The sequence below is a fragment of the Epinephelus fuscoguttatus genome, linkage group LG9 (genome assembly GCF_011397635.1).
Source record: "Epinephelus fuscoguttatus linkage group LG9, E.fuscoguttatus.final_Chr_v1".
NCBI lineage: Eukaryota > Metazoa > Chordata > Actinopteri > Perciformes > Serranidae > Epinephelus > Epinephelus fuscoguttatus.
Window position 1 is genome coordinate 43,355,716 of NC_064760.1, and position 25,190 is coordinate 43,380,905.

Below are 25,190 nucleotides of genomic sequence, written 5' to 3' on the forward strand. Positions count from 1 at the left end.
GGGCCAATAGTCCTGATTAGTGATGTGACGTTCGCGAATGAATCCTCTATCCACTAGCACTTGCATGTATTGACAGGCTTGTTGATTATAAAGGTCGTTGCTATGGCTACACCAAACTTTATATCTGTGGAGTCTATTCTGGGTCCACATTACAATATCACGTGATGCGATAAATCAGCAATGCGATTTGTTGTCGACCACACACAGCAAAAAAAAAAAAACAAAAAACAAAAACGAACGAACGAACCGCATCTTTAAACCGGTTCTTCAAAGTGAATGAGAGCCAAAGAACCGGTTCTCACAAGTGAACGAGAAATCCCATCACTAGTCCTGATGGTAGCACTACAGCAGCTGTTTAAATTTCAAAACATGGAACAAAACCCAGGGGTCCACCCCAAGGGTCTCTCCAGACAGGTACTTTTCTGAGAGGTGGCAAGGAGGGGCTGGGTTACGAGAGCCGTCAGGACTGAGTGAAGCTGAATAGTGATGTGACGTTCGCGAACGAGCCGAGCCTTTGAACCGGCTCTTTGAAGTGAACGAGTGAACCGGCTTTTTAGAGTGAACGAGCCAGTTCCTAATTTCTTTGTTTTTTGCTTTAATTTACTCTGTATCCATTCATTTCAGATTATTTGATCCGTAACAAGTTGAGAGAGGCTAGTTTGTGAGGGAGAAAGACAGTGCAGCTGCTCACTTGTTCACTTCAGATAGCCGGTTCAAAGACTCGGCTCGTTCACTAAAGCTAACCCACTATCCGCTAGCACTTGCATGTATTGACAGGCTTGTTGTTTATAAGGGCCGTTGCCATGGCTACACCAAACTTTATATCTGTGGAGTCTACTCTGGGTCCACATTACAATATCACGTGATGAAATAAATCAGCAACGCAATTCATCGTCGACCACACACAGCAAAAAACAAACAAAAAAAAAAAACGAACGAACGAACCGCATCTTTGAACCAGCTCTTCAAAGTTAATGAGAGCCAAAGAATCAGCTCTCGCAAGTGAACAAGAAATCCCATCACTAAAGCTGAAGCACTTGTTGGGGCCTTCTGCTGGATCATTTTACCTGCATCTGGCCCGAGCACGAAAGATGGTACCACAGGCAGCCAAAGCAGACAGGCCTGGTCTTCCCCCTGTAGCTATGACTAGAATAACCAGGGGTGGCGTCTCACCATCCAGAGAACGCTAGGCTAATTTATACAATGTAAAATGCCATAGACTTACGCTAATAATGTTAGCATGTTGTAGTTGTGGGGAATATGTGTCCAGCAAAAAAGCAACGCTTTGTCTATGAATGCTGTGAGTGATAGTGAAGCTGATTTGTGTACTTGTGTTTGAAATTGTCTCTATTCAGCTATGTTTAATATGTGTTTTGAATCAACTAAACTCTACAGCACTTCACAGAAACCCCGCCACTGACTAGTGTTTTGGAGGTGTAAAGCCTGCGGCGTACCTATGTCGTACCTACGTCGTTGCCGTGACGCCGTTGTGAACTCTTCGATCTTCTCCATCACTCCATTTCATCCATTTCATCAGGCTTAACTGCAGAGTGACACAGACACGCCACCGCACAAGTATAAATGCTCACAATGGCGTAGGCCATGTGCGTATCCAGCGTTGTAAGACCTGCTGCACAACTATAAATCCGCATGCTTAACGCATGCAAATCAAGCAACCTGCAGAGTAGCATTTCACATCTTGTTTCCCCCAAGCTGTGGCATTGTTTGTCACTGTTGTGAAATTAATCCACCATTAAAACATCTAAATACAGCCAGTCTAATTTAGGCAATAACACAATATTAAGTAGCAGCTAGCAAGCTAGTCTGGTGTAAAATCAAACCGCCTACCTCTGAACTACCTGGTTAATACATATGGAATATAGGGTTGTGAGATAATCTCGATAAATTCAGTCTAAGACTTGAAGTTCATTTTAGTCATAAAAACCCTTTCCCTTTAACTGTGTTTTTTAAAAAAAAAAAAAAAAAAAAGGAAACAACAGCCACATTTGATTTCTGCAGCTATACAGTTATAGAAGAAAATCCAGGATGTTAATGAGTCTATAATCTTCTCTTCAGTGCCACCCTCAGGACAAACTCATATCATTCGCATCCTCCTGACTCAACTATCTGGTCAGCCGTGACAAAGACTCTCCATCCTACAGAGAACACAGAGACACTGAGGAACCTGAAGACCTGGACCAGAATCCAAAACCAGGATTAAGAGGTTCAGTGAATGTGGATCAGTGTGTCAGAGGAGACTCTGTAGAAGGACAGGGTGCCAGCAGGACAGTCCACATACACAGCAACTCTGTTTGAGACTGGGGAGCTGGAGGAGGAGGTGATGAGTGTTTCTGTTATTGTGCCACACATAGTAGCCACTATTAAAACAGTTTAGACTCCAGGACCAACGATTCCTTCCAAACACACAGTCTTCACACTTTCTTCTCCTGCTGACTCCTCTGCAACTCACTGATATAGAAACCAGTCCGCTCCACTCAACCTCCCAGTAACAGTGACCAGTCAGACCAGTGCTACACAGCAGCTGAGGCCAGAAGTCAAATCTGTCTGGATGATCAGGATATGACTGATCCTCCTCTACACGAGTCACCTTCCTGTTGTTGTCAGACAGTTTGAGGTTTGTGTTCACTGTGTTTGTGTCAAATGTGAGTTTGCAGGAATCTGATGGAGATAAGAAGACACAATGCAGCTGCAGTTATAAAAGGGATAGTGGGGTTGTATAAGGTACATATCCACAGACATAAAGAACCTTAAAAAAGGCCTTTCTCTTTGATCGCCTGCAGAAAGAGGTGAGTAAGGTCTAGCAACATGCACGGCTTCTTTGAGGGGGAGAAGGGAAGTTGCCATTCGTTGGCTACAGTCTGCGAGGCGTCACTGCTACCCGCTTAAGGACGATGCAGCATGGCCTGACTCGGTGGAGCCAAAAGTGACAGTGGAAAAGTGGCCTTTCCCCATGTTGGACCTGAGTGGTTGGGGCAATTAAGCAATGTACGCCATATTTTTGCTTTCTTGAAGACAAATCTCTTCTACCAGTGGGACTTACAAAGGCATTTCCTTCGGGATCAATAAAGTATCTATCTATCTATCTATCTATCTATCTATCTATGATCTTGATGCTACTAAGATAATACTATGGACCTGGGAAAAAAACAAGCACACCTTGTTATGAGGACTGGATTAATCTCATGACTGTTACAGCCTCATAAGAGTTGATACTGGCTAAACTGAAAGATTCAGAGTCGAGGTTCACTGGAAGATTCCTGAGATTCCTAAGATTTATTTATAGAAAGCAATAAATGTATGTTATGCAGTGGGTGTGAGTATACAATGAGTATTGTATGCTGTAAATGACAAAAAAATATATTATTTTCTTCTAAGCCAGACTCCACTGAGAAAAACACCAATTTAACATTGCTGAACACAGGAGCTGCTGGTCCACCGCTGCTTCAAACAGTTAGTTAGTTGTGTTATTGTGTGACATTAGCATTTAAAAGGGTTAGTTCAGATTCACCAAAGTTACAAACAAACTAACTGATCGAAGCAGCAGAAGACCAGCAGCTGTTTTCAGCAAAATAAAATGATATGAACGAATGTTGTTGAATGAAATGTTTTTGTCAATGAAGTCTGGTGACTTTGACAATGGGGAACAGAAGCCATTAACCACGTTCCCGTTGAAACAGACTGTCTGACATTAAGGTAAACCAGTGAAAATACTCTCAATATTGCGTACACTCAAATTGATGTTTTGTTTTTTTTTAGGTGGGACTTTTTTTAGGTGGCTAAAAATGTTTTGTCAATGACCCCCACCCACAGCAGTACATTGCTTAGCTTCTATGTCGGACTGCTTCTCCAAACTGGGGGCGTGCTGACTGACCTGGTCTATGGATAGGTACCCCCTACAACCCCACTTAAAAAAACCCTGAACTATCTTTAATGTATCATCACTTTAATGATGACATCAGAGATTGGAAAGAGTGTTGTCACAGCCTGAAGATGGTTGATTTTCATGAATCAAGTTAAAAACACACTTACACTTCCTCAGACCTGGGCCCGTATTTATCAAGCTTCTTAGAATTACTCCTAAGAGCACTGCTAAGAGTCGACTTATGACTAAAAAAATTCTTCGCTGAAAGCTGCACTTAAAAGTTAGTTATCAAGCGTCCTACTCATACTTTTAGTCAAGTGTAGGACTGAATCTTAAGTGTCGGTCTCAGAGCTGAATCACGACAGTACTATGTGCCATAAACAGAATTTTAGGTGACGTCACTTCCAAGTCCATAGAAATGACCAATCACTGAAGGAAATCCCTTATCTAAGAATATATAAATATCTTAGAAATATCTCAGTGAATAGTTAAATGGACAATGGGAGTAGTATATTTTGACAGTAATCTACAAATAATACAAAACATACAATATGCATTGGCAATGAATCAAAAATAAATGTTTCCTTATCTTTCCAATTCATTAATTAGGCAACTAACTTGTGTGCAGTATGGCTCTATATACTGCAGCCACAGTTCACCAAGCTGAAACCAACATGGAATCAAAAAGAAAACCAAACCGGAGAGAAGAAGAGATACTATCAGATGGATGGATGTTGCTAGGGACGCTCATATCTCCATCTCCTCCCTCATCGGTGTAGTTGGGAAGTCAATGAAATGCATGACGAGGTGAGGAGCAGTAAGGGCCATTATTGTTTCCATAACAATTCTGCGAATTGACGGTTGTGATGGCCCCAAATAATCAGCGTTACACTGTTGCTTTTTTCCAGTGGCAAGATGTCGAAGCATTGTGATGACCTTTAATTCTGCCGTGAAAGCTATGCTGCGTGATGTTACTGATGAGATGACGTCCCTTATTAAATCTGTGACAATAATAATACCCGCTTTGTCCAAACGATACCGTTTGATCAGCTGCTCGTCATCAAACAAAGCCAAGACATCCTTCCGCTCCTGGAAGGTTCGTGCACATCTCTCTCGCCTCAGTGCCATCCTTTACTGGCAACTCCTAACCACTTAGGACAGCTCTGGAGGTCTCTTAAATATCTGGGGGAGTAGGAGTGATTCTTAGACTTGAGAAGGTTGATAAATAGCTTTTATTCTTAAGTTTGAGAGTAGGACTAAATTTCACAAATTCTCAGCACTTAAGACTAAAACGGCACTCTAAGACGCTTGATAAATACGGCCCCTGGTCCCAAACATCGGACTCCAGCTGGCGCCACCCTGAAAGGAGGAGGGAGGGGTCAGAGCAACACATTCTCTTTCACCATGGAAACATAGACATTACATCACTCCAATACACACAGCTTTGTTATTCTTGACAAATGGATATTCTTTTAGTTCAGTGGAGCTTCTTCTTATTGGCCGATGACTACAGCCATTTATATTATTATCAGTATTATATGGACAATTATCAGAAATTTCAGACTCAGCTTCTCCTACCAGTCAGTCAGTAAATCAAATATTGAAACTTAGATGAACTGATTTCTTCGTCCACTTGTGTTTCAGTGAAAACAAGCTGCAAACACAACATTTGAGATATTATCAGCTTATAAAGTAGTTATGTTTAAGTTGTTTGTCACATAAATAGCCACCCCACCACCTTGTCTAACTCTGTCTGCCCTAAAAACACTGTAACCAAGAAGCTCAACATCAGAGTCAGAAATATTGCTATTTAACCAGGACTCTGAAATTACAATAATGTCTGGGTCTGTATTACTGAACCAAATAGTGGGTACTTGCCTGCTATATGCAAGACTTAATTGCTTCCTGGCACTCAAAACTGAATGGCAGCTGGGAGAAATTTTCCTTGGAGCCTTTCTACCAGAAAAGGATGTCTTAATTAAGGTTAGGGGAAAAAGTTGTGGTTTGGGTTAAAATGAATAGATTTCTGTCAGAAAGGGCTTCCCCTGAGAGGGCCAACTAGGGAAATTTCTCCGGTATGCAAAACTGTATGCCACTTTGCAGCACATGCAGTTAAAATATAAGTGACACATTTAGCCTACATAGGAGAACATAAAAGGGGGGGTTCATTTTTCTCCATGGTTATGACAAGCTTGCTGCTGTATCTATAGCCTACACCATAATGAAGGCTGCTTCATTCAGCTGTGAGGGTGATTACAAACACAGTTACACACTGCCACACAGTGGGAGTGGGGAGGATTCGCCTTGAGAAAGGCCCTTTGTGTGAAACCAGATAAGCTGCAGGTATCAGCTGGAGGTGGTGTAGTTACTGTGACCTCTGGAGGTCATCACTTAAACTATTCTACTCCTCTGACTGTCTGCTCCTCTTTTCCCTCTCTTTTTCTTCTTCCCCCTTTGTTCTCCTCCTCTCTTCTACCTTCCCCAATAATTACCGGCAGATCAGGTGAGTCTGCAGATCAGCTGTGTTCAATCAACAATTACCTGCAGATCAGGTAAATGTCAGATGTAATTTGTATTCATATTTATAGATGACGTGAAAAATGTGAGATATTCATATCTATGGCCCAATTCCAATCCGATCCCTTACAGACTCACTGACTTAGAGGCGTGTTCATGTGAAGTGCGTGAGTGTGTGAGGGCTGTCCCATGTCAAATCGTCAAGTCAGTGAGCCAGTGAGTGAGCCCTTTATGCCCCCTTACCGTAGGTCAGCATCGATACGGAATTACGGTAAGGAAATTACCCACAGTTCATAGCGTTGTGACGTCAAATACAGGGGTTGCCCTCGGAACACCGGAAGTGTTATAAAAAAAAACCCAAAACAAAACACGGTCGGCAGATATGCAAATGGTAACGTTATGGAAGGAGAGCGAGAAAAACAGATAGATAAACAATGAAACATTACATTAACAAGGATTTAAGATGGTACATGAAGTCAGAGGAATACCAGTGGTTATATTCCACACACAAAGAATAGCCTATCTATCTATATCTATATATATATATATAGATATATATTCTTTGTGTGTGGAATATATGCTGACAATAACTGATAAATGATCACGCCCAGAGCCGCCAGTGTCAACAACATTTTGTAGAGAGGGGGATAAGTGCTGTCCCATTCCTATTTGTAGCATCCGGAGCCCTTTCAGACTCTCACACTCAATCACTTACAGCTGACGTCAGTTAAGTCAGTGAGGGTTCAGGGTTTGAGTCTTTAGGGGCTGGATTGGAATTGGGCTTATATGTAGCTAAAGTCTGCTGGTTTTCTACCCGGAAGTATTTGTTAACAACAAGGTGATTCCCTCCGAAGGGACACTAACAACTCAAAGTACACTTCAAATAAAATTTTTCCAAACATGTTTTTGTTATTTTAGGTAGTTATTATCACGCTAATGTATGTGTTCATTTCCCCCGATAAGTTGGTTTTAATTCGTTATTTGATTCTATAAACACAGTCTGACCATTTCGAGCTTTTATTTTGGTACTTCCGGTGACCGGCAGTGTGAATTTGCATATTAGCTAAATAATTAGTTTCACCCAGAACATTTAGATTTAACATTTAACATTTAGATTTATATTTAGCATTTAGATTTAGATTTAATATTTACATTTCACATTTAGATTTAGATTTAATATTTAGATTTAGCATTTAGATTTAGATTTAATATTTAGATTTAGATTTAATATTTAGATTTAACATTTAGATTTAGCATTTAGATTTAACATTTAGATTTAGATTTAACATTTAGATTTAGATTTAATATTTAGGTGTCACATTTAATATTTAGATTTAATTATTTAATATATTTCTAAGTTAACAAATATTGCTGTAAATGTGGTAAAAGGTGACGTTAAAAAATTCACAACACTTTTTTAAACATTGTTTGAAGCTAAATGTGGCAAAATGTTGATGTTATTTTCAGTGTGAGACACTTTACAAACGGCACCCCATACCGGAAATGTGCGCTCCTCCTTTTCTTGTCCGAGCTTGAAAATGGATGCTGAGAGATTTAACTCCGTTTTATCAAACATGCTCAGTCCACAAGATTGTGGAAATGAAGGACTTACAGCTACTTTGTTTAAAACTTTTAACGCAGTCGGACTATGTTTACAAGCACAAGAGTTGAGCGAGCCACCGAAGGACCGCCCTGCGGATTTACTATTGGTTCTGCAACGTAGGGAGTTTTTTTAAACTCTGAAATTGTATCCGCCCACTCTAATACTCAGGGAGTATAGTTAGTCCCATTCTGTTTTCAGTGATGATAAATTAAGTATTTAGTAGCATTGGCAGGTTTATAGATGTTGCATTATTTGCAGATGGTGGGATTATGGAAAGAGGGAAGAACAAAGATTTTATAGTCAAAAAATACAAGAGGCAATAAGAAAAGTAGAGACATGGGCACAGGAGTGGGGTTTTAGATTTTCAGTGGGAAAGACAAAAGCATTTTTTTTTCACAAGAAGGTAAATTCAGGAGCAGATTGAAATTAAACTTTATGGTGAAAACATAGAAAGAGTAGAATGTTTCAAATAATTTGGGATGTGGTTTGACAAGAACCTTACCAATCCAAATAGGGAAAATTAGTGTGTAAATTAGTGTAAAAAAAATAAGTAGGCCCACTGAATATTGTGAGATGTTTGAGGGGCCTAGACTGGGGAGCAAGCAGGCAGTCCTTGAAAACTGTTGGGTTGATTAGGGCTGTTCATGATAAAGGCTATATAATTTATCAGTCTGCGTCAATAACATTATTGAAAAAGTTGGATACGGTTCAGTATCAGGCTCTCAGACTTTGTTGTTGTGCCATAAAAAACGTTCCAGTATCAGCCTTACAAGTAAAAATGAACAAAATACCATTGGAAATCTGATGAACTCAATTAGCACTGACATAGTTTGCAAACTTAAAGGGCCATAAGGAGAGTCACCCACTCAGATGGCATTGTAGCCTTTTAAAGAGAAAGAAGAGACATATTAAAAGCTTCAGTTGGACAATAGGGAACACAGTTAGTGGAACTGAGATAGGGGATATAATGCGCAGCGACACTCTACCATTCTCTGTTGTCCCAAGTTGGTTATTGGGAGAGATACATATTGACGTGTGAATATTGTAACATCCAGGAAACAGTCCAGCATGTAAACATTTATTGTCCACAAAACCAGCAGGAAAGGAAGATTCTCAAAAGCAGACTGGAGAAAGAACCCATCAAACTGGAACTAAAGGAAATACTACTGTTGAATTCAGGACATGTAGGATATATGGCAATACATTTCTTCAAAGGACAAGGATTAGCAGGAGCACACCATTTCAGAGGGTGGCGATAATGTACGTAAAAGCTGTTTGCCAACCACCAATAAACATCAGAAGAAGAGGAAGAACGACAGTTGGCTGTGATTGGCTGAGAGGTGGCCAATGGGAAGCTGACAGGAGATGTGTTAACGGCAGTAGTTTTGCAGAATGTTTGGGAAACTTTTAATCTCGTTGTTTCTCCTCACTGTTTTCTATCATGGCCCTGCTGACGCACAGAAAAAAAAAGAGGTAACATGCCTTCAATAACATAAAGCGGACAGAGTTCATACACTTTGGGTTGAATTTCCACGATGTTTTCAAAGTTGTTCATCGTCCGTGCCAATTTTAGAAGCTAAGCTAACCGCAATCAGAAGTAAGCTAACGTTAACGTGTATGTTTTGCATGGAACGAGGTAAATCACTAACGTTAGTCTCCAACAAATGAGTTAATTTGACCTTCTCTCAGTCACAGTGATAACTAATCCATAGAACTGGTTGTAAACGTGTTGGACTAGCCATAAAATAAACTACAAGCTGAAACCCAGCGAGTGGACCCACATAAACTTGCTTTCAGTTAACATTCACAGTTCAGTTAACGTTAGCTAACTAAACCCAACAAGAGGACAGAAACCGTGCTAAAACTAAAACTGCTACAGGTGGCATTTAGTTCAGGAAACGCCACTTCCTGTTTTACTCCCTGCCAGAGCTCCGCTTATCTTTGCTGCTTTTCCTCTTAAATAAGATAGCTTCATTCAACACATTTCTGTATTTATTGCTTATGTTAAAAATGGGAACAGCCTCCAAGTTATACCCCAACCCTAGTATTTTTAATAATTCAACAATACATGTACATGGCGGCACGGTGGTGTGATGGTTAGCACTGTCGCCTCACAGCAAGAGGGTTGCCGGCTCGATCCCGGGTGTGGGAGCCCTTCTGTGCGCAGTTTGCATGTTCTCCCCGTGTCAGCGTGGGTTCTCTCCGGGCACTCCGGCTTCCTCCCACAGTCCAAAGACATGCAGATTGGGGACTAGGTTAATTGATAACTCTAAATTGTCCGTAGGTGTGAATGGTTGTTTGTCTCTATGTGTCAGCCCTGCGATAGTCTGGCGACCTGTCCAGGGTGTACCCCTCCCCTCGCCCGATGTCAGCTGGGATAGGCTCCAGCCCCCCCCCCCCCCCCCCCCTATTCATGTCATGTACATTCGTACATGACATGACTTTTTTGAATAGGCGAGTATGTGGCTGGGCATCTGTCAGGGAGTGATATTTTGTCAGAGCACAGACTCTAATATTGAGAAAATCAGGTAAGTCTGCATCATAAATACCATGTTAAAGGGGAACATCAACTAAATGAATAATTCCAATATGGTATAACCAGGAAAGTTCAATCAGTATGTGAGAACATGAACAACTCTCTCTCAAAGCCAAAAACCAGAGAATGAATGAATGAATCAATCAATTTTATTTATAAAGCCCAATATTACAATTAACAATTTGCCTTAGAGGGCTTTACAGTATACGACATCCCTCTGTCCTTTGGACGCTCACAGTGGATAAGTGAAAACTCCCCCAAAAAACCCCTTGTGTTTCAAGTCTCAAGTCTCAAGCTTGTGATGTCAAGGGGTATAATGTATGGCACTGCCACATAGACAACGAACAAAAGCCTGATTTTTTTTGGACCCACAGAATGTTTGTTTTCTTTTTTTTATACCCACATAAGCTCTATTCTTTTGTAATGTTCTCAGTTCTGAAACACAAGATGTCCCCATATACTCAGAACACCCTGGCTGCTCTCAGTTTCATCTACAACATCTTTCACCATTTATTGTTTTTGGAACAGCTCCAGACTTTACACCCTGTGACAACCCCAATTTCAGTTTTATTACCCTAGCTTTTGGATTTTAGAGAGAGTTGTTCATGTTAAACTAATATTTTTCGGCTGTCGTAGACCATAGGAATCATATAAATTAAGTTTAAAAACGAACATACAAACTATGAAACATTCTTGATTTTAGTATAACATACACACATTTATGACAGCTTGTACATGTAGCTCTCATTGCTACTGGTTTATGAGGATACTTTGTTGTAGACCGTGGTGGGGGAACATAAGCCCAGAGACCACTACCAGACAGACCATTTCCCAGGAGACAGTTATACACTCAGTCGGCAGAGCAGGATGTACACCCACCCTAACCTCCTTCTTTGCCAAATCACACTCCAGCATCAACTTATGGAGTAGATCTGGAAGCACCTGCATATTCACACCATGTACCAAGACAAAATTTGTATAACTCTCGCGAGAGAGCAGCAGAACACTGCCTTGAATGCAATGTGCAGCCTTTTCCAAAACACTACATAAAGACAGTAGTTTCAGGATGACTCCTAGCTTTTCTTCCCCGCTTTTGCATCTTAAGATAAGCCATTGTCTTTGTGTCTTTTTCCTGTGTAGACTCTGCTGTCTGAAAAGGTGACCCAGATGATGGAGTGGGCCTCCAAGCGTTCGGTCATCAGAATGAATGGAGACAAGTTTCGTCGTTTTGTCAAGGCTCCTCCCAGGAACTACTCAGTGGTCATCATGTTCACGGCGCTGCAGCCACAGAGACAGTGTGGGGTCTGCAGGTAAGAACCGGAGCAACAGGAAGAGGCACTGCTGTTAATTTAGGTCTTATCTATGAATATAAATGCTTCTTTTTATTACAGACAAGCTGATGAGGAGTTCCAGGTGCTGGCTAACTCTTGGCGTTATTCCTCGGCCTTTACTAACAAAGTCTTCTTTGCATCTGTGGATTTTGATGAAGGATCAGACGTCTTTCAGATGGTGAGACAACTTCTTGATCTCCAAGACTGGAGTTATGCCTATGTTTTGTAACAGTGTGTCTGCCATCTATTCATTAATACACACTAAAAAAAGAACAGAATATGTGTGTCACTGAGGGCTGAAAGTCTTACTGAAACCCTGCACACCTTCAGTCCTTCACAGCAAATTGTAGACCTTAAAATAACAGTTCTGTTTTCATGCCTCTGCACTGGCGATATATTGAAGTTTAATCTAACATTTAATAATTTTGTATTTTAGTAGTCTACAGTACTTTGGAGGAGATTTCAAAATATCAATATATATATATTGTGTATCGCAATATAGCCTAAAAAATATTGCATTATTATTTTTAAGCCATATCGCCCAGCCCTAGTTCCATTGCAGTTGTATTTAAAATGGGTAAAATCTAATTCAGTTATAGAGCTGCGCTGAGTGCATCAATTTGCTCGGCTCCTCACTGCACTCTGTCTCTCTTTCTCTCTGTTTATCAGACCACAAATGAGAAAACAATTAGCTGGCCAACCAGCGGTCCCTCCACTGAACTCCTTGCTGCTTAGGAGACCGTTTTGCTTAGTCTCGCCACCAGACAATCAGAGATCTCCGCCTTCTGATAGTCTGGGGACACTCCTTTCTAAAGTGTGTTTAACACACTGGAGAAAACGGCCAGCAACAAACGCCTCTTGCATTTTTTAAAAGGACATGCCTTCCCGGAAATGTGCGCTCCCCCTTTTTCTTGTCTGAAAGGCAACAAACACACAGAGAACTTGAAAATGGATGCTGAGAGATTTAACTTCGTTTTATCAAACATGTGCTCACTCCACAAGATTGTGGAAATGAAGGACTTACAGCTACTTTGTTTAAAACTTTTAACGCAGTCGGACTATGTTTACAAGCACAAGAGTTGAGCGAGCCACTGAAGGACCGCCCTGCGGATTTACTATTGGTTCTGCAACGTAGGGAGTTTTTTTTAAACTCTGAAATTGTATCCGCCCATCTAAACACAAAATCAGGGAGAAAGACAGTCTTTAGTTAAGCAAAGCATCTGAAGACTGACTTGTGAGTCTAATTTTGCTAGGAGGAGAGTGGACACTAGGGGTCTGACACTGAAGAGTTATCACTTTACTCTTAAAGCAAAGAGTCACAAAGTCTTAATAAACATATTGAGTGACTTTAAAACATTGAGCTGAACCTGTTAGATCACAATTAACAAGGGATTTACAAGAATTCTGATTTGATAAATGGCTTTGATAAAGTACTTGTGGGGTGCAAAGCAAAATATTTTTGCTCACATAGCCAGGGCAAGTCCAAGGACACCATAAAGGCAGTCTGTATAAGATGTTATAAACCAATGCAGACTCCATGAGCTTACATGTCCAACTCAGCAAAGCATCTCATCGGCAGACATGCCAACCTGCTCAAAGAACAAAAACACGACACATTAGCAGTAGAATGTGATAGATAACATAAGCCCCTTTTCCACCGCAGGAACTTCTATCAGTTACCCGGAATTTTGAAAAACCTCCACACATTTCCACCAAAATTACCTGGGTAAAACTTTCCCTCAACCCCAAATTTACCCTGGAAGAAGTACCTAGTAGAGGGGTAGGACTTTTCAGATTACCTGGAATTCTTGAGGGGCGGGGCTGTTTGCCAAAGAACACTGATTGGTGTAACAAACACTTGCAGCGTTCCACACTTCCTGGTACGGGCAGCCGCTGCACGCTTTATTTCATTTCCACAAGCTTTTCTGTTTTGATTAAGGATGGGTACCGAAACCCGGTACTAAATTAGCCGCAGAGCTAAACTGTTAAAGACCGTAGTATTGATAAGCACTCACGGTATCGGTTCTTTTGTGCCGGCGTTGAACGCCTCCACATACACACACATACACACACTGATGTGACACGGTAACCGGTGAACAGCCAAGTAGCCGCGATGGAAACGAAGTGAAGATAACTTGAAAATGACTTGAGCTGACGGCAGTTACACTTGTTACTGTAAGTGACATTAACCCTAGTAAGAAGCCAATACTTGATCAATTCATGTGTTCAGCAAGCATGAACATGTACACATCTAGACAGCGATAGTCAATATGCTCCATCCAGTCTCTCATCCGCTGTCACTAACGTTAAATCTTACACAAGGACAGCATGCTAGTTCGCCTGTTAGTGAATTGTTACTAATGAGCTCAAATGACAGCTGCCTGTATGTAGACTAACTTAGTTTGACACTTGTAACCAGCCAACCTGGCGGAGCCAAATACAGGGCACATGCTGAATCATCTACGTCATCACGCTTAATATAAATACATTTTCCGGAACTTGAGGTGAGGTGGAAACTCAAACCACACAGATTACCAGGAATTCTTTTACCCAGGTAAACAAATTCCTGGTAATAAAAGTTCCTGGAAATGTTGGTGGAAAAGGGGCTATACTGTCATCATGCCCATGCCCTCAAATAGAAGTCAAACAAGTGTGATATATTTCATGACAAGCAAATGTTTTTCACCACAAGAGTTTGTTGAGGCAGTTAAGGACAGTGATAACTGTATAATTTGGCTTTGTATTTTTAGCTAACTCACCTGTTTATTTGTGCATTTTCAATTTGCACGTAAAACCCCCTGAGTGGAAATGCCACAATCTGTAAAAAATTTCAAAATAGCACAAAAGATTTTTAAGGCTTGGGGAGGTGGAAAAGTTGGTGTATTGATAAATGCAACAAGGTGCTCTTTTAATTACATCATCTTATTGTGCCCTCTTCTTATGAAGTGGCTGCTGACCAGAGAATTAGCACCACCCTCTGCTTATCTTGAAGAATTAACTCCTAGTATTTACATTACCGTAGCGGATGGAAAAGTACATGAATGTGCTTTTTTTCCTTCTCTGAAGACTCAATTTAATTAGCGCTACATCTGGATATGACAAACATCTCCATATGCAAATGCATCATTCACACTGGTAACATTAACTTTACCAGAACCTGCAAGCTGATAAAAATCAGGATGTAACAAGTATGCAGAGCGGGGGCACCAGTTACAAAGGACCAGTTTATATTCAATCAGTGCAGGAAATGGTAATCGTGACATTTACATTTTTGTCAAGAATTATTTTTGTCACTAGAAAATGCACTCAGTCAAGAGCAGACCTCCACCAAGGAGGTGTTCTGAGTCTTAAAAATGCTGTTTAATAAGTGATGTCTGGTTACAAATATACAGTTAACTATCAAAGAAATGACATAAACTCAAGTATAGGGGACATCAGATAACTGCATACCATGTAAAGCCTAAAATAACACAATGACCATGATCTTACTATTTATAATAGGCCACTTAATAATGGGCATAGTCAAAAACACACCTACAGGTATTAAAAACAACAGATCTCTTCACAGCACATACATTACAATCTGTCTAATCAAGTAGACTAAACACAAATGACTCACTACATCTCCTTTGTGAGGTCTGCGCTCTACTGGCCACATTTTCTAGTATTCTGTTAAGTCACATTATTTCACATTATATTTTCTTTATAAGTATGGAGATATTTTTGCAGGTATTGTATTGAAGTCATAATTTTGGCGTCATGACATCACTAATGTAGACTGGTATCTGTAGAGGTGCCAGTTCACCTTGTGGGCACTGCTGAAATGCTCTTGAATGTCCGTGTCCATGTCCATCCCTCCTTAAGTCAGTCAAACAACAAGGAGTGAAAAAGGTTTTTCCCCCCTGGGGTTGATAAAGTAATTATTTTTCTTGCTGAACTCACTGCTACACATAATGAATGTTGAGACTGTTTTTGTTTTGTGTTTTAGCTCAGTATGAACTCTGCTCCGACCTTTCTCCACTTCCCACCCAAAGGGAAACCTCGGAGGTCAGATACCTATGAGCTGCAGGTTCGAGGCTTTGCAGCTGAGCAGCTGGCTCGATGGGTGGCAGACAGGACTGATGTACAGGTAACTGCACAACATATCATCATGTTACCCATTGCTATGATGAAATAAACCAGTAAACCACAACTCAGAACCTAACAGACACACTCAAACACTAGGATGAGGAAAGCCTCTGCAATGGTCATGTCTGTCTGTTTTTCAGATCCGTGTCATTCGTCCTCCTAACTACGCAGGGCCTCTCCTGCTGGGCTTCCTCCTGGCTGTGATTGGGGGATTGGCATATCTGCGACGACACAATTTAGAGTTTCTCTTTAACAAGAATGTCTGGGCCTTCTCTGCACTGGTAACAACAGCCAACACACACACACACACACATACATCCCAGCATAGATAAATGCATATTGGATTGGGGCCTGGGGGATCCCAAATCCAATGCAGTTCTCTAATGCTACCTGGGAATAATAACGAAGCAAACTTACATTTTCCTCCTCTGCATTTAAACATAACACATTGATTTCATTTTTGTTAATCATTTGTCCTGTTTGGTCATTATCAGCCACTGTATGTTGTAGGTGTATCCCTGGCAACACCAGTGAACATGCTCTGATATTTATTCTTAAAAAACCTTTAGTTATTTCCAAGACAGTATGATAATTGACTCACAGAAAAAAGGATCTAATTTCTACAATTTTAATCCCACAAAATTCCTGCAGTATATTTTTTTGACCACAAAGCAAAGTTTAAACTGTCCACTAGATCGGCAAGATTTGTATGGGGTCACGAGAGACCCCAATCCCAAAGCAGTCTTCTACTCCAGGGTGTGTATAAACAGGTGAACTTCACGACCATGATGGTAAAAATATTGATGACAAAGCTAAAATTGGAAACAAAGCAGTTTGTTTTGACCACAGCAAAGCAGGGGCTAGGCCTATAAAAACTGAAGTCAGTAAGTGAGTGAGTGACTAATGAAGTCACGCTATCAGTGGTCAAGTTGGTTTTTCCCCTTTGGCCATTGCTTTTTAAAAGTGAACGGGCGCAACAGTGTTTCCACTGGTGACATCTTTGCCTCCACGATCAATCATAAGATCCTCTTCCCCAAAACATATTGTACAAGATTGATGTTGCTATGCAATGCATTTGTTACAGAACCTACAAAGTTCAACCCAAAAACCCTCATTCCACGGTCAAAAGCAAATAGAGTCAATAACTCTCTACTCAGTTACATTCTCCTGTTTATTTATCTTTGTTTTATAAAGGAATGTGCACCTATGAGTAACTAATAAAAGAGTGTTGAAAGACAAGGAGAGATACAATAAATGAAGTATTGTAGTGATAATATTATCCTGGTAAAACTGCATTCCTCCTGATGCAAATTCAAAACTACAGGGATAGACGGATTTGTTGTGCAACCCTGTGTCAATTAATGAGTAGGGTTGTCATGATACTAAAATTTCAAACTCGATATCGATACCCAGGAAAATATTCAATACTCGATACCATTTTCAATACAGTAGCAAAAAATTAAGAGGCATGTCATTTTTTAAATAAAGATCAGAACAGTAACATCAATGATAACAACAAAAAATCCCTCCAAAATAAATAACAACCAGGAAACAAGATCTGTCCATACAAATGTATTTATCTACAGCCCTGTTTATTTTCTGTGCTTCTGGTGAATTGGCACCATATTTTTGTTGCTGATCAAATAGAGTTGGTAGTTTAGGCTCAGGATGCTCCTGTTTCTACCTCACTATGTGATCAGACACCCAGGGGTTACGGGAGAAACCAAACGCTTTTTCAGCTTCAATCTGTGACTTTACAGTTAACATAACTTTTCAGACACACATAATTGTGTTGTCCTGTTAAACTAACATTGTCTATTAATGTGGGCATGACTGATAAAGTTTTCTGCTTAGCTCCCACATTAACGTTAGAAGTTATATTTCAGTTTCATGCTGGCGACACCAGCTGCTAGTGAGGGGAGGGGCTGTACCTGCCATCTGCAGCATGCTGTTTTCACTTCACTAAATATTTCCAAAGAGCGCTTTCTTCTTTATCATTTTTGACCAAAACTGGCTCAGTGTTTCCCACAGGACAGGACTTTCTATTTGTGGTGGTGTGGGGGGGGGGTACTAAAAATATTTTTCAGTACTCATCTGTGTGAAGGAGTGAACATCCAACGTCAGAGTTAATTACTAACGAGCAGAACCTTACGGCCGGGCTCCACCGGCTGCAAACGTCAGCGTAGCGTCGCGGCGTGTTCATTGGGGCTCCACTGACTGCGTACGGAAGCGACACGTAGAGACGCCAGCGGGTTGTTAACCGTTTGCTGAGCTGAGAGGCTGCATGCAGGCTGCATGAAATGTTAAAGCATTTTCCACCTAAGTTAATACATATATTTGAGTTATCTACAAGTTTACTGTACTGTTTGTTATCTACTCGCTTTCAAATGTCCGCCACGGACATTTACACAATGTCACGGATAAACATGGATAAATGCATGAAAAAAAATCATTACATATCACCTCTGATAATGGTTTATTCATTTAAAAACACATTGTGCTCGTTTAGCACACTCTTTCATGTAGTTTTTATCTGCTGGAGGGTCGCGTAGGGAGTGTAGCGCGACAAAAATAGAAGAGCCGCATAAAATAGAGAGTTGTCGCGCGACAGACGGGGGTTGTTGCGCCGCTCCCGTTGCCGGTGGAGCCGCTGTAATTGATTAACGGGGGCGAGCTGCTACGGGACTCGCGCTGCAGTTAACACTACTAACAGCGTGAGTTAATGTCTCTGCACATGTTGAGCTTCCAGCTATGTTAATACAGACAGAGGCTAATATAACATGATGAGTTAGAGTTGTTCAAGCCACTTTTGGACTTGTTTGCTCACATATTTGTACCGAGAGGTCTTTGGATCCGTTCTGCTACTACGTCTGCTTCTTGTTCTTCTTCTGGCGGACCAGGTGCGTTAAGTGCGTCTTTACGATGCATACCGCCACCTATTGCACCGGAATTGTAACGACAAGCTACATTCACAGACAGTGAGTCCCATTATAATGTGTTTATGAGCGAGGTCGAACAGGTAGCGCCAAAAGCAGAAAAATCTATATGTGGCGGAGATAATTTATTCGTGGCGCACCGCCACAGATAAATGAATGTATGGGAAACACTGTGGCTGCTCTGATCCTCCTGCAGCCGGCTGGCCTTATTACAGCAACAGAAATGTGTGCATGCATAGACAGCGACGACAAAAGCCGGGTTGCAGCGAGGGCTCTGTGCCTGCCAGACGCTGCCTGCACAGCGCATGTCTGTCGGACCCGTTGCACGCACCCAACAGGCGCTGAGGTGGCGTGCACTGTTAGTATTGATACTTTTGTAAATTAGTATTGTATCCGGATACAGCGTTTGAGTATCGATACTTTTCAGAGTATCAATACTTTTGACAACCCTATTAATGAGTCTTAACTGGAAAAAAACAAACTGTTAATGGAAATGAAGATGTCTCCTAGGGTGCTTCCGCACCTGTAGTTGGGTTTATTTGGTCCGCACTAGAGGGGAAAAAAATGACACGCTGTTGCATTTTAGTTTTGGTTCGCTTCCTGTTCACACTTCGTGTTTGCAAATGAACCAAAAGGGGTAAACATGAAGTTTTACCGACTGACAGGTAACTTGTTGATTGGACAGTTTTGGCATGTGTCATCCTGCATCATCAGGATCCACGTGGGAAAATCAATTTCCGCTGACTGCCATACTGTGGGATCACTGTCACGCACTTTTTAATGGAAAGTTTGAACAACTGGGAAAATACCCTCCCTGACGTGCATATGTGTTACCATGGTTACAAGTATATGTTAGCATAGATAGGTTATGGAATATACATGGCATTTATCACAATCAATTATGAGAACACAGACAGATTTCAGGATCAGCAGGAGGATTTATCAGTGGTCTAGCTGTTGAAATCATGCTAAAACCACAATCTGCTGCCATAAAGTCCTGTGGTTGGTTTGTTTTCTTTCACACCACAAACAAACCTCACCAGAATCTGTTAGGAGGCAGACAGAGACCCACCTTTTCCTGCGGTCTCAGTTTGGTTGGTTGTTCCGCACCAGGGTTCAGTTGACAGCTTTCACACCAGCCCAAACAAATAGAACTAACTGCACAAACTGATGAGTTCATTTTAACCAAATCAAACAGGCCAGGTGTGAAAGTACCCTTAGTGTAGAGGAAACAATAAAGTTTCTCACCCCAGTTTCTACTGAATATATTCTGATCTTTTTAATGTCTTTCTTGTTGCTGTTTGTTCTTCTGTGTTTCAGTGCTTTGTTCTGATAATGACTTCAGGCCAGATGTGGAACCACATTAGAGGACCACCTTATGCACACAAGAACCCCAGCACCGGACAAGTTGTAAGACAGAAAAATCACTGTTTACAATATATGCTGAATTAAAAATGTAATATGTGAACAAACCATCAGAATATTATATAACTGTGTATGTGTGTTTTCAGAGTTACATCCATGGTAGCAGTCAGGCCCAGTTTGTGGCTGAGACACACATCGTCCTACTCTTCAGTATCCTTAAGCTGTATTCATACTGACACTGTTACAGTCAGTACACATTTAATAATTAGGACTAAACCAACTACCCGATCTCTTTCTCTTTTAATTTACAGATAAAATCAAGCTCAAAGAGAACTATTCTTTAGTGGATTGCACCCAGAGTGTCACATTTGATCCTATTGCATTTTCTAACCCCTCTAGCTATGTTGTGTTGCTGTTTCTAAAACACTTGGTCAGTTTCACAGTGGATTTAACAGGGCTGAGGCCCACCTTTCTTACCCCTAACACCACCACATGCCCAACCTTGTGGTGCCCAGGGGGGCTACATTGTAGCAATAGGTGTGAGTAGACTAATGTCATCACATGCATTTTTGGTCTAATCCTTGACCTTACTGTCAGATGCTGCTGTCACCATGGGAATAGTGCTGCTGTGTGAAGCTGCCACCTCTGACATGGACATTGGAAAGAGGAAGAGTATGTGTATACAGACACACACTGATTATGTCTGTTTTGCTTGGCCTTTTTGTATACGCTCTAGATCATTTGTCTATCAAATTATCTAAATGTTTAGTGATCATATCTATATATATATTTATATATATATATATATATATATATATATATATACACACACACACACACACACACACACATACATACATACATATAGAATCAAGCAGTAGCAAAGAGGCTCTCACCAAGCAGGCCCCCACACATCCCAACGCCAGCACCCAACATCCATGCCCACACTGCAAGAAAGTTTGTGGCTCCAGAATTGGCCTCTTCAGCTGTCTGAAGACCCACAACAAGGACACCCAGGGAGGACCATCATTTCAAATTTGGCACGAACGTTTACGTTGGAAGTTTAAAGGTCAAGGTTACTGTGACCTTGCCTGTCTCATTCTCGTGAATGCTATATCTCAAGAAATCCTTGAGGGATTTTTCTCAAATTCAGCACAAATGTCCTCTAAGACTCAAGAATGAACTGATACGAATTTGGTGGTCAAAGGTCACTGTGACCTCACAAGACATGTTTTTGGCCATAACTCAAGAATTTATACACTACTTATGACAAAACTTGCTTATAGGATAAAATGATGAAGTGATGACATTCAATATCCAAAAGGTCAAAGGTCAACTTCACTATGAGATGGTAACATTCTGCAAAAACACTTTTCTGGCCATTACTCAACATCCTAACATAGTAACAGAAGGGGAGACATTTGGTTAGATATTGAATTGATCAGCATTTTTGAACAAAACAGTTACAGTTCCAACAGTGAACCCCTTAGGACCTGACTAATTAATGCGGGTGAAATATTCATATAAGCCACATGTTGTCACAAGTTATATTTCCATAATTTGATAAAATAAAGCCTGGGGACATGTGTTAGCTCTGTGTTGTCATGTAGGCAACCGTAGGTTTCCTACGCTAGCACACAGGATATTTCACTTCTGCAGCCTCACAGCTAGATGCCACTAAATCCTACACACTGGATGTTAAAGGGGAAGTATGGGTTCCAAAGGTACAGTGAACCTACTGTGGCTTTTTTTTCTTTGAGGAGCTTTTGGTAAATCTAGCTATTATGAGAATGTTTGGGTTACTTGGAAATAGACCTGTATATGTTTCAGCTTTGTGGGGATTTCTGACATTTTATTACTGATGTTGAAATTTCAAAGTAGTTAGAATTATTTGCTGATGATGTCCTTGCTGAATATGAATGGACAAGCACACACATCCATTCATCCACACAAAAACACATATATACTTTACAGCAAAACTGACTGTGTGTCTGTCTGTGTCAGTCATGTGTGTAGCAGGTATTGGTCTGGTGATGCTGTTCTTCAGCTGGCTGCTGTCCATCTTCAGAGCAAAGTACCACGGGTACCCATACAGGTAGAGTCAAAGAGACACATTTATCACTGTTTTACCTGCTGCCACTGGCTGAGCTGATGTCTTGTGTTCTGTTGGTTAAAATTTCTCTTGTCCCTGTTGTAGCTTCCTGATGAGTTAGAGCTGATCAGCATCCTCCAGCGTCACACCAACTTCTTCAAAGTGCTGTCAACAAACAGGGTGCTGCTTGGCATGGCAATGCCACTTTTCTGTGTGCTATGCCATGGTTTGTCTTCTAATCTGTTGAGCCAAAAGTGTGTGTGTGTCAGCACATATGAATACATACTGTGCCTTTACAAAGACTCAGCTAGCAATTAATTTGCCAACAACAGAACCATCACCAGTATGCATTTTGTCTTGTGCCAAAAGGTGTTTTTTAGATCAGAATTTTGGAATCGTTTTGCAGTCCAGTGCCTCCTGGACACATATCTCAGTTTGTCTCTTTCTTTTTTAAACAGGCCATGGACTCTGTTGTGTTTGTGTGTGTGGCTCAACAACCAGGGTATGCTTTATATGGAGTAGCAAAGTGGGAGCAGTTATTTCAGGCATTCCATGGGTTCTGGGAATAAGTTGCTTCGCTAACATGTTATATGGGCCATGTCAACAATGTCAAGAAAAACGTTTTGGTACTAAATATAGGGAACATTGGGACAGTTTTCTCTGCTAATACACACACCAAGTAGTCACTCATTTATTCAGGGTTATCAAGATTAACATTAACATTATCAACAGATTTATAAAGTGCCCCTAGAAGTAAGGGTGAGAGTTGGGTGGAGTTAAGAAGCAATTATTGATTGCAGGGATCCAATTAAATATGTATTTCCTGGGATTATACAACCACATGGAAAGAAACATTTTAACTTTTTTCATCTTCAGCTAAGCTGTGCTGCTGTTTTCTGACTACATAACTAGGTATGCCATTAATTAGTGCTATATACCAATTGAAGAGGCTTTTTAGGACCCCTTCTAAGTATATAGTTGGGTATCAGTTCCTTTTTTAGTTACAATGCGATACAGCTGAGTAATAAAATGGGACATGGTTTAATTTTTCTCTTGCAAGCACTAACACCAATCAAAACAGCTTAGAATCAAAGCGAATATAAAAATCCCAAGAAGCTGTAAAGCATGTCAGATCACAAAGCAGGTAAATCCACTTCATATTATGATTCATGAATTAAGCAACTATTGTGTGCATGGTTGGAGTCACTGTGAAAAGTGAGCTGCTCTTTATCCCTCATTGCTCTTTACAGTCTGTGCAGTGTGAACCAAAATGTGCTCTGTGGTAATTTGATTAAAAACAATTCAGAAAAATGAAACATACTGGCATCAAATTTTATACAGGTGAATGTGTCAAATCCAACTGCATACATTTCTGCTCTGTAAACCACCTGTCCTGTGTCCTCCTTTGAGATGAAGTAATTAAAAAAAAAAACAATGGGAAGAAATGTACTTTTGAATGTTTTGGTTTCATGATGGCCCTGCCATTTTTGTAGTAATCTTACACAGTACAGTTACCTTTCTGCGTATGTAGATGGAACACTCGTTTCCATACAGCCAATCAAATAGCCTAATTTTAAACTATATTTTTTGGAGAGCAGTAATGTCAGGGTGCTATCAGTATGCCAGTCAGTAGCTTGTTGCACAACACAACAACCACATCAGCTCTCCTGCTAAATTCTCTAATCTAACTTACCTCGGCTTGTGGAACATGTCACCAAATAAATACTAATTTGGGGGAATGTCCTGTTTGATGGCTAGATAGCTAATTAGTTGATCAGCTGCAGCACATTACACAGCATAGAAACAGGCTGCAAATATTGGAGCACTTGTTGCTTTGCCAGGTTTGTGATCCAGCCTTGACCATTCCGGTTTACAACGACAGTGTTCACTGTTGAGGTTTCTGTAGTTGATCTTTGTGCTCCACTATTAACCAATGGTCTTAACATAGCCATATAAATGTCATATTATCAAGCAGTCCTTTGTTTCTGTGCTGATTAATAAGATTATCATTAAAAAGGTTTGAAATGCAGATTTTTTTCTGGGTAAAATCCTTGCAGAAAAAAGTAACACCTGAATACTTAATCCATGCCACCAAAGTTACCCATGACAACATTTCAATCTGACTTTATGGAGATCCAAGTAGGATCAAAACATTGTCGTGAGCAAACTTTTTCCTTCATGTATGCTGTTTTTTGATAGCCTTGCATCTATGTGATGTGCATATAATTACTCTCTCACAACTTGAAATTCTTGCAGAACCTGCAGCTTCACCCACTCTGCTACTCTATTAGCTATGTGCCTTTACACTGCTGAGCCACTTGGGGCTCTGATGACATGCCTAATGAACTGAATAATGAATGAATAACAGAATATTTCAGTGATTCATTTTAAAGTGACCCTAATAAATCTTAGGGCAATTAATGGAACCAGTTCAGTTATTCATCAGTACTCCCACTCAGTGATGGTCATTGTAGGGTCTAACAGAGTAACATGTTAACAGGGTCCAAATGAAGGCCTATTTACACTTCCAGTTATTAAAACAAGATTTCGTTCTGTATTAAGAAGTAAGGTTGGTCTTAACCTCAGAGCAACATGGGATTTTTCAATATGCAAACTTAAGCGTTAGGATGCTTCACCAGAATTGTACATTTTTCTGTTGTGTAAATTAAAGTGCTTTAAATGTTTTTGTTTTCTTTATAAGTTTGTACCAGGAGAGAATATTTGATCTGCAGTGACTATTTCTAATATTAAAGTGCCTTTACTGCCTTAAAGTGTTCATCGCGTCCTCTTTCTTTCATT

General features: G+C 40.6%; 2 protein-coding genes across 2 annotated transcripts in view; one reads left to right on the top strand and one right to left on the bottom strand.

Moving 5' to 3' along the window:
* The window catches only part of fbxo38 (F-box protein 38), a 52,921-nt gene extending 44,905 nt beyond the window's left edge, over window positions 1-8,016 (bottom strand). The window contains exon 1 of the mRNA XM_049586256.1: window positions 7,899-8,016. The gene's annotated coding sequence lies outside the window, so the exon portion shown is untranslated. The remainder of the gene's footprint in view (window positions 1-7,898) is intronic.
* A 1,334-nt stretch (window positions 8,017-9,350) lies between these two features.
* Window positions 9,351-25,152, top strand: LOC125894703 (magnesium transporter protein 1-like). The gene is made up of 10 exons (XM_049586284.1): window positions 9,351-9,476; window positions 11,680-11,849; window positions 11,931-12,048; window positions 15,859-15,999; window positions 16,139-16,279; window positions 20,255-20,344; window positions 20,446-20,509; window positions 20,897-20,971; window positions 22,304-22,394; window positions 22,497-25,152. Exons 1-10 carry the CDS (start codon window positions 9,396-9,398, stop codon window positions 22,510-22,512), a joined length of 987 nt encoding a protein of 328 aa, XP_049442241.1. The 5' UTR covers window positions 9,351-9,395; the 3' UTR covers window positions 22,513-25,152.
* The last annotated feature ends 38 nt before the right edge of the window (window positions 25,153-25,190 follow it).

Bases quoted from the DNA above. Each gene is read 5' to 3' on its own strand.
- LOC125894703 (XM_049586284.1), top strand. From the start codon at position 9,396: ATGTTTGGGAAACTTTTAATCTCGTTGTTTCTCCTCACTGTTTTCTAT. The intron at 9,477-11,679 runs GTAACATGCCTT...TTTCCTGTGTAG, and splicing joins ACGCACAGAAAAAAAAAGAG to ACTCTGCTGTCTGAAAAGGT. The intron at 16,280-20,254 runs GTAACAACAGCC...TCTGTGTTTCAG, and splicing joins TCTGGGCCTTCTCTGCACTG to TGCTTTGTTCTGATAATGAC.